The 8,912-nt window shown below is 50.5% G+C and overlaps 1 protein-coding gene across 1 annotated transcript in view; it reads right to left on the reverse strand.

Moving 5' to 3' along the window:
• Nucleotides 1–5,182: 5,182 nt before the first annotated feature.
• The window catches only part of LOC100901318 (uncharacterized), a 5,529-nt gene continuing 1,799 nt past the window's right edge, over nucleotides 5,183–8,912 (reverse strand). Inside the window, exons 4-8 of the mRNA XM_029112451.1 lie at nucleotides 8,245–8,521; nucleotides 7,854–8,027; nucleotides 7,051–7,129; nucleotides 5,454–6,444; nucleotides 5,183–5,330 (exon numbers count right to left, since the gene is read on the reverse strand). Of these exons, the coding sequence (XP_028968284.1) occupies nucleotides 5,183–5,330; nucleotides 5,454–6,444; nucleotides 7,051–7,129; nucleotides 7,854–8,027; nucleotides 8,245–8,521 (1,669 nt within the window). The remainder of the gene's footprint in view (nucleotides 5,331–5,453; nucleotides 6,445–7,050; nucleotides 7,130–7,853; nucleotides 8,028–8,244; nucleotides 8,522–8,912) is intronic.

Raw genomic sequence — 8,912 nt, forward strand, 5'->3', positions numbered from 1 at the left:
AATCTCGGAAGCCTCCGCGAGTGCATTGAGTGTACCACTCATCGGATTCGCGACCGACGCGTTTGAGCCACCTTCCCGAGAGAGTTGAGAGCTTGAGCAGACGAGCGAGGTAGACTCGAGATTATCGATAAGTCAGCGAGGATCGTCCTCCGACTCTTTCGGAATCCCCTCGAGCTCCCACGACGCGACGCGGACACGTGACTGGCAAGAGTTGCGGCCGGGACAATTGCTTACCAAGTCGGATCTACTTGGACCAGCCGCAGCGTGACGTCGTCACGGACCCCTCCGCATCCGTCCCGAAAATTCGACCTGCGAACCCACGCGACGGCAAAGACTACGCAGTATCGACCCACTCTTTCAAGCGTGGAACTCGGGACTCTCAGGACGCTCATATCTGTTACGGCTGGCGAAAGGCCAGCAGAGGGGCTCGGTCGGATCAGCAGCGGGAAACAAAGAGACAAACTAACGAACAGAACTATTTTGAGTGTACGAGGGAACGCACACAATCACTTACTATGTTGAACATATTAAGGTTATTATAGGTATATCGATTGTAACATTATACATAATTGATCCCTATCGACTTCGATGGTATAACCATTATTGCGTTTGATGAGAGCGACACTACTTCTATCATCATTGTGATTGAAATTAAAATCTCTCCGCTATCAAGATTAAGGAGAGATCGAATCTAAAAACCCATTAAGTTATTGATTCACTGAGACCCTAACAGAGTCACGCTGATATCTCGGGATGAGATTCGAATCAGTCTACCCCTGCTCCTCCCTCCCGTCGGCCTTCGGAGCCGTCTACCCCGACTGAAGCTTCCGCAAGAGATCCTTGATGAATGATTTGGGAATTAGCTCTGTCGACTCGCTCCTAGATGATGCGCGAGCGGGCAAGTGCCCTTTTTTTCATCTATGTAACCATATGTATGTGTATATGAGTGCGGAGTTTCGATCGATTGATTGACTGGAATATATATATTATTATATATATAAATATGCACACTCTCAGATATGTAGGTAACAGAGGGCAGACGTTGAACAGAGAGCATATATTATTCCACCATATATGAGGTTGATGAGGAGCAGAGAATCTATATATGTGTTATGGTATTGCTGAAACTCTCCCGAATCCATCAAGTGTATGGCTACAGAGTTCGAGGGGCTAGAAGACGCGTGAACAGTTAGGCGGCTCCACAGGAAACCCTCGGAGCAAGGATCAGACGGAAGCAGCCAGTGATCGAGAGGAGAGGGACTCCGCTAGCAGAGTAAAAAGAACTTGCTCTTAAGCTGTCGCGATGCCAATGACTTTGCTGCTACCGGCTGGAAAAGCTCACATTCTATCGTCTGGATCTTGGCAGAGGAGCTGAAGCGTGGTCAAACTAAGCCGTACGAAAGCGATCCGCCTGCGTGCTTCAGACGGCAAACTCGATACATTTCTACGTCGTGAAGAACTTTCCAGAAGTTCTTCTACCCTCGATGTAGAGGACATGATCGAAGTCCTCCAAAGGGTTGAATTCTACGACCGGTTTCATTCGTTCCGCCAGAACACATCCCAGGAACGGGTCCGACATTCAACCCAGACTCGTGTTTCCAGAAGGAAGTTCTCAGAGACCGTAGGCGAAGATCCTTACGTCGTCGCGATCTGCTTGTTTCGCGAGAGGGCCTTGTGCCACGGACATTTCGAGCTGAAAACTCTCATCAGAAAATCAGCTCCGATTCTGATTGGGTGCCCGGGGTCAGTTCAGACTTGTGCGCAGGAGGGAGGAGACAAGAGATATTTTAATATTATTCTTGTTATGGTCGAATAACGATTTGTCAGAAGCCGTCCAGGCCAAAAGTTGTGATTAGAGCGGAGTCGAGTCTTGGAGGAGACTGAATGACGTTGTATCAATCTACAATAGTTTGAAGAGCAGATATCGACCAATTTGATCCTATTCATTGAGCATTGAGAGACATTTTTGTGATCGGCCCTAGACACCTTGGAGATGAAAAAGGTCCGTCGTCCTAAATTGGCACACTATTCGACCCGCAGAGGAGAATTACCAAATCCTCGCCCCGACTCCTACCCGATCCCACACAGACTCGTCCCATTCACTCTAGGCTCGTAGAGATAGGCTCGGGGAGCTGGGTTTCCGAAAGCTTGACACTCGGAGAGCTGAGCTTCACCGAATATTTTTAAGATCCTACAGACCTCTTCCCCCTACGCTAATCTTGATTCGACGATTTGAAAACTTCCTGTCGATCTTTAGGATTCGAGTAGTTCAGTAGACGAAGGCATCCATCGGGAAAATTATGAAATATGATACGGTGTGAGCTATGTATTTCGAATTGAGATCATTTTTGAAAATCTACACAGACTGCCGATATAGAGTAGAAAAAATTGACTACGATTTTGATCCGGAAGGAATGCTCGAAGCTGACATGATTGTGACTACTGGGAGCGTGGAGGCGCGGGACTTGGTAGACTATACTCTTGATGATGACTGATAACGTGAGCCGATGTCTGGATTATTCCTCGATTCTTCAGGGGGACATTCAACTGTCATAGGCGATCCTGGAACCGCTGAGACCATCCAAGTAATCGGAAAATAAAAATCTATGCGTTCGAAAGTGAACGAATCATGAAAATCATTGCGTGTCAGTTTTCTCCCAGTGAGCCTCAAGTTTTTTTGCAGGATTCTCTCCGTGAGCTCGCGATTTTTTCCCATTTGCAGATTTCGAGCGCGGGTGTGTTCCGTAATCGCACGCCGAGAGACTCGAAGAGACAACCCTGGGAACTCTCAGAAGCAGGATGATATGACAAGATCTTGCATAGTCGAGACACCGATCGAATTCGGGTGCTAGACGTCTCCAGTACTTTAGCACAGCCTGTCACGGGAGTTTGAGCTCGACTTCGGCCGAGGACAGAGGCTCCGCGCTCGCAATCCTCCCGATTTCCCGTTTTCCCCGCTTCCTGACTCGACCCCAAGATCGTTGCATAAACAGGCTCGAGGGAAATCATCCGGTCCGAGCCATGAGAGGCTCCACTCTTCCGGAAATGTGTAGGGTGAAAGAATTAGGGCTGGGCTCGTTCAGCTCGAGGGACAGAACACAATTGAATACATTGACTATTTATTTACTTTGGACTCGACTGCGAGGAGTGAGTCTTACATTTGCTTCGAACTTGCTCCGCGAAGGAAACCAACGATCCCCCATCCATGAAGTCAAAATTCAATTACAGGGATTACAAATAACAATGATTATCGATGATGATTGTTGTATAGAGGAGAAGTAGAAGCGTTGATCGTTCAATTATGGTTATAACAATGACGATTGTTTCTGGGGTCTCTCCGGCCCCTTCATCAACGACTTCTCATCGGCTAAAAACCAACAAGTTCTGAGGTCTCAGATCGCATCAATGTGATGCCTGCAGTCATGATACCTAGCTCCGAACGAAATTATTGTATGTGTTCCGTGGTCCGATCGCTCATTTCGCTATACAAGAACGCAACTTGAAGCGAACGCTCTCTTAAACGTCATTTCTCTCACTCTTACTTATGGCTAGCTCGACAACAGCAAATAGGGAATTAATTGATTAATCGGTTGATAGTTTGATTGAACGATTGGTTGATGGAATACTTGATCATAAGGCTACGTATGATACTCTTCTCGCGCTAGGAACGATTTAGAGCTATCTATCACTTCGATATTAGTATTATTATTTTTTCGAATGACAGACGACGCTGTCCCCCGCACCTAGTGCTTCTAGCATCTTTGATTACAGTCGTCGGCATACGCGCCCGTTCGGCCCCCTGACACGGCATGTAACCGTGCCCTCATATGTACTTTCGATATAATGGTCTATTTCTTTGTCCATGAGTGATCCTGTCGCTCGCTCTTCCGAAGTTATATCATCGTCATATTTGATTCATATAAACCTTCTCGATAATGAAAGATCTCTTAGTTGGCTCTCCGCATTCGAAACCAGCGAAACATTCCGTCGATGCCTCGTCGATAAAAAAGACGGATCTCTATGTTCTCGTACAGGTAACCCGGGGATCATCTGCTCGCATGGGATAGCCAATAACCCTGGTATATCGCCGCTTTCCGATGGTCTACGGTGTCAGGCGTGAAATGTTACGAAATCGAAGGAGCCGAGTCGGATAGGTATTCCGGCCTGTGGGAATTCATTCGCGAGCATAGCTAATCGATATGAGATCAAGTCTGAGTCAGCGGCATGGCAGTCGACTTGAGGGCCGAACTTCAAAGAATGGAGTTGAGGGCTGAGATACCCGTGGAAACGATGAGCCCCCAAAGCCTATCGGGTAAGGTTGGGCTCGGAATCGCCTATGGCATCCACGCTTCTTCAGCACCGCCGTGTTCGTGTATTGGCCGTCGACTCTGAATCATGGGGTGCCAATGCGGTCTTGATTATTATCATCGACAAAATCATCATAATCATGCAGCTAGCATGATGACCATGAAAGAAGTTGAACTGGCTCCCGTTAATGCATTCGGAGGGAGTAAAGTTATTCATTTGGTTTTCATTCTGCGACCTAGGTTGATATACTTCCGCTCTGATCGACGATTCTTCTGTTAGCCCGCTCAATTGTGCTATCGTCTTTGATCCTTCGAACGTGTTCGCATCAGTAGACGTCTACAGCAATAAGATCGTGATTCCAAACATCTTCCTATGAAAAATGAGTACGCGGATTATCACGGCCGTACAGCGAGTAAGAACGTCCGTTCATCTGTTTGCAGTCAATAGCAACTTTGACAACAGTGAGGTATAACGTTGAGTAGAAAAATTCTCCGATCGTAGACTCCCAAAGAGAAAAAACACCATACGTGTCCTAACCCAATTCCAATGTCTCCACCCGTGAATGTTCAGGAGCTCCAGGGCTCCTGTGAGAATTCCGGTCCCACGAAAGCGTTGACGTCGTTTGCGCGAAAAAGGAATACCCTAGGGTTCTTCCCTCCCCGCATTAGAATCCTTTCGCCGCATTTCTTGATGGAGCATTTCCAGCTCATCTATCTATTCCCTGAGACTATCCTGTGACGTCAGCCGGAGGTCCTCCGATCTCTCGGATTTCAACTCCCCCTGCTGAAGTAGGAGAACCGCGTTCGAACCAAAAAGAGTCCGAACAAACAACTGTCGGCATCTAATCGCTGCGAGGTGGTCGTTTGAGTGCTTGTCAACAGAAATCTTCAGCACTTTCACCTGCAACGCTCGCGACGGGCCATTCTGGAGCCACGATGGGGACCTCATAACTCCGAGTCCGGAAACGAGAGTCTATCGTAGTCCTCGGCGGTGAGCTCCAACAATCGCTGAGTACGTGAGGTCTGGAACGGGGGGAGAAATTGAGCCTAGGAACACGCAAGAATCGTATCCAAGGGAGATAGCTATATACGCGATTCCGTTTGCCACCATCGACTTCGATGGATGATGATTGGACCTGGACTTACCTCAACCAGCGACTCTCATTAGTCCAGAGATCCGAATCGAGATCCTCGCTTGGTGTCAATGGAGTCACTTCTTCTAGAGATGAAACAGGCCAGCCGCCAGCTCCTCTGCTGCCGTTCAACAGACGTTCCCCGCCCGAGACCGAAACCCGCCAAGTTCGGGCTTGGCGTTCTCGTAACTGTCGTATCCGCAACGCCTCGTCCAGGGAGCAAGTCATCATCGGGTTGAAGAGCTCGTGCCGTCTCTGTTGATGCTCGAACTCTCGACGCTGACTCTGGAGAACTTGCAGGTCTTCCAATTCTCGACGTTCCAAACGTTCCTGGCGCTTGAGACGTTCCCGGCGTTCGAGAAAGTCCCGTCGCTCCTGCAGCAGACGCATATGTTGTTCTTGTAGATCCGTCCCGAAGTAGAGACGATGCGTCTGAGGTTGCTGCAACGACTGCTGTCGAAGCGGTTGATGCAGCCGAGCTCCATATGAGCGTTCAAGGTCGAGTCCTTCAAGTGATCCGCTACGTTGCAGGCGCTGGCGTCGCTGACGACGCTCCAGTGTCATCGTGTGCGTTTGCTTTAAATCCAGTGAGAGATTGGCTCGATTTGCGGGTTGGCGATTCGTAGAAAGAGGGTCCGTGTTCCCCGTTGCGTTTCTCAATGAAAGACTCTGAAAATTCGCGTGACCACCGACGGTGCCGATCAGGCGGGTCACGGGGTGACTGTAGGCTCTTCCGAGGTGCGCGTGGCTTCTCGTGACGGCGCGAGGACCGCTCAGCGACTGACTGGGGTTGTCGCTTGAAAAGGTCTCTTCGGCGTACTCGGTGTTCGTCGGAGCCAAGGAAGGTTGTTCACAGTTCGGGCAAGGCCGCTCCGAATGAACGTGTTTCCCGTTGGTCACAACGCTACCTGGAATTGGACTGACAGGTGGAGGATGAAGGAAGAAGTACTGCGACACAGTGCTCATCAAGAAGCACTGTCCGATCAACATGGCGCAGCTCATGTCTGTAAGAGAAATGGACAACTCTTCAATTATTGTGTCCATGGGCTCTCTCCTAGGAAATTAACCATGGCCCATCGGAGGAGTTCTTCCGATCACGACACAGCGCGCTAGACGACCGCAAGCTCGGACGGTCGGCGCGCCAGTTAAAGGTCGACCGCTCATCTGGCGCCGAAAATCTAACCTACATAGGAGTTACTGTTCTATGTCTCGACTTCCCCTGGCCGGAGTTCAACGTCTCGTCATCGCCGATAAGGGACCGCTCCCGAGATCCAGTGAGTGAATGTACCCGGAAGAATGAAGGTTGGTCCTGCATGTCTGGTCAACAAGGGCCGTAGATTTATCTATCCCCATTGAACGTCTAGGCAGAGCTCGAGGAAAACATTTGCAAAGATGCATCGCATTATTTCACCGACAGACGCTCATGGAGGAAAGTTCACGGGAAGCCTCTCCAGAACAAGGGCAGGAGCAAGCGGGGATCGGTGGCGCTACCCACTCGACCATCGCGTCGGTCAGCGAATCGCATGTCGAAGCCCCTGCATCGACGAGCATGGTTCTTCGACTTCCGTGCCCATAGAATCGAATCTATAAATGAAGTCTATTATACTCACATATACCAGAAGCCATGGAAGACAGTGGAGGAATACAAGGTAGACTCGACGTGAGTCCAGTAAGTTTGAAAAAAATCACCTGGAATCAAGAAAATACTCGCTGAGCGAATTTTTCGTATATCCGTGTCCGAGCCTTCATCCAATCTGAGATTTCTGCTGGGATATCGCGTGCTGTCTTCCCCCTCAACTCATCCACATGGGTACTACCGGAGACAAAAATCATTTCCGAAAGTCGACGCATAATACGTAGAGTCCCAGACAGGTCCCTAATCGAGAAGGAGAAAGAAGAGGAGAGAGCAGTCTCTGCCTCCAAGCTGGGCTCCAATCCCGCCCCGACAACAATGCTCCCGCCACCATCATCGTGCAGTCGGACCTCACGATCAAACGGACGGCGGCATCTGCAGTGTTCTCGTCGTCGTAACCTCCTGTTCCGAAAGCTGCGTGGTCGACCTCGCTCGCTTTCTCGGTCGCTCACTCGCCCGCTGGCGAACGTGCTTCGCCCTCCGAGGAATCCAGTGAAAAGGAAGCCGTCACGACGTGAATTCCCACCGAGAGTCGCTCATGGAAAAGCTGGCGGAGATGTCGTTGCGGGTGCTCAAGATCTCCCCGACTAGGTCGCACCGAAGCGTCTCCGCGCCTCGGTCCGTCCGTCGTGGGTCTCGTTCGAGGAATCCTTTTAAATTACCCATCTCAATGCTAATACGGGAATCGTTTCGCAGTGTGCTCAAGAAACGGGTGCCCAATAAATATTCAGACCGAACGACTGACTTGGCTTATTTCGCCGCCAGCTCCGTTCCTCTCACCTGCAATCTCGTCACGGTGTAGTGCAGGTGAAAGACGGTGAACTTCCGCCGGAGACCGTGCTGAGGTAGATGGTTAGCTGCCAGCTTGACGCAGATGACCAGAGCGTACGTCCCCAGCACGAATGAAAGCGCTTGGATCAACATCAGGTACGGGGACGCGTTCGTGGCCTCGAGCTGAAAACGAACTCCTACGTGAGCCTCCTCTCCGGAGAAGTAGACGGCCGGACAGATTGTTAGACGGAAGGGCGATCGTCCGACCGACCAGCCAGACTGTCCCTCGGGGGTCAGAGGCCGAAGACTCCGATGAACGTTTACAAGTCAAGAATGTTGAGAATCTTTCTCCGTAGACCAAGCGTGGCCATTGTTGTCGGCGCCGAGGTCGTCTACTCACCCTGTCTCCCGGATGGATGCCGACCAGAGTGCAAATGAAAATGATTCCAATCAGGAGCGCCGGAACTCCGAGCAGTTGGTAGATGAACGCTCGCATAAGCCGCTGTCTCTTGCGGGTGAGAATGGGACCTTGGCCGCAGCAAGGCGGCAATATACAGCACAGTGGGGGACCTTTGAGTGGCATCCGTTGGTCAGCCAGGAGTTCCCATAGCACGTGGCATCCCCCGGAGTACGCGGCCACCAGCTCGTAGTACATCACCAGCGAGAAAGGGAGGTACCTGTCGACGAGAGGCAGACGCCTGTTTTAAAAGTCCCGTGCATTTGTCTTAATTTACCGCCTGTGCACAAGCACGCTGCGTTCTATCTGCTGTCGCAAGGAGAAAAATATACCGAGAACGGATGGACCGAAGTCGTTCGGGGATTGAGTACGCTTTTAGGTTGAGCCTCGGCAAAGGTTCCGAGAAGAGTCAATGATTGGGGCTTCCTCAAAGCTCCCTGGACCCCGATTGAATTTCTCGAGGTCCAGGGCGATGACCCTAGGCAGTGGCGTCTACAGGATTCGTTCGTTGGGGGGGGGGGGAGCGTAGATCGAGTCCTCGCATGGGGCTGATTTCCGACTTGGCGACCAGCTCCTATGCCTTAGTATTACGAACTCTCAATCTGGGACGG

The sequence above is a fragment of the Galendromus occidentalis genome, unplaced genomic scaffold, assembly GCF_000255335.2.
Source record: "Galendromus occidentalis unplaced genomic scaffold, Mocc_1.1 scf7180000077501, whole genome shotgun sequence".
In the NCBI taxonomy this organism is placed as follows: Eukaryota; Metazoa; Arthropoda; class Arachnida; order Mesostigmata; family Phytoseiidae; genus Galendromus; species Galendromus occidentalis.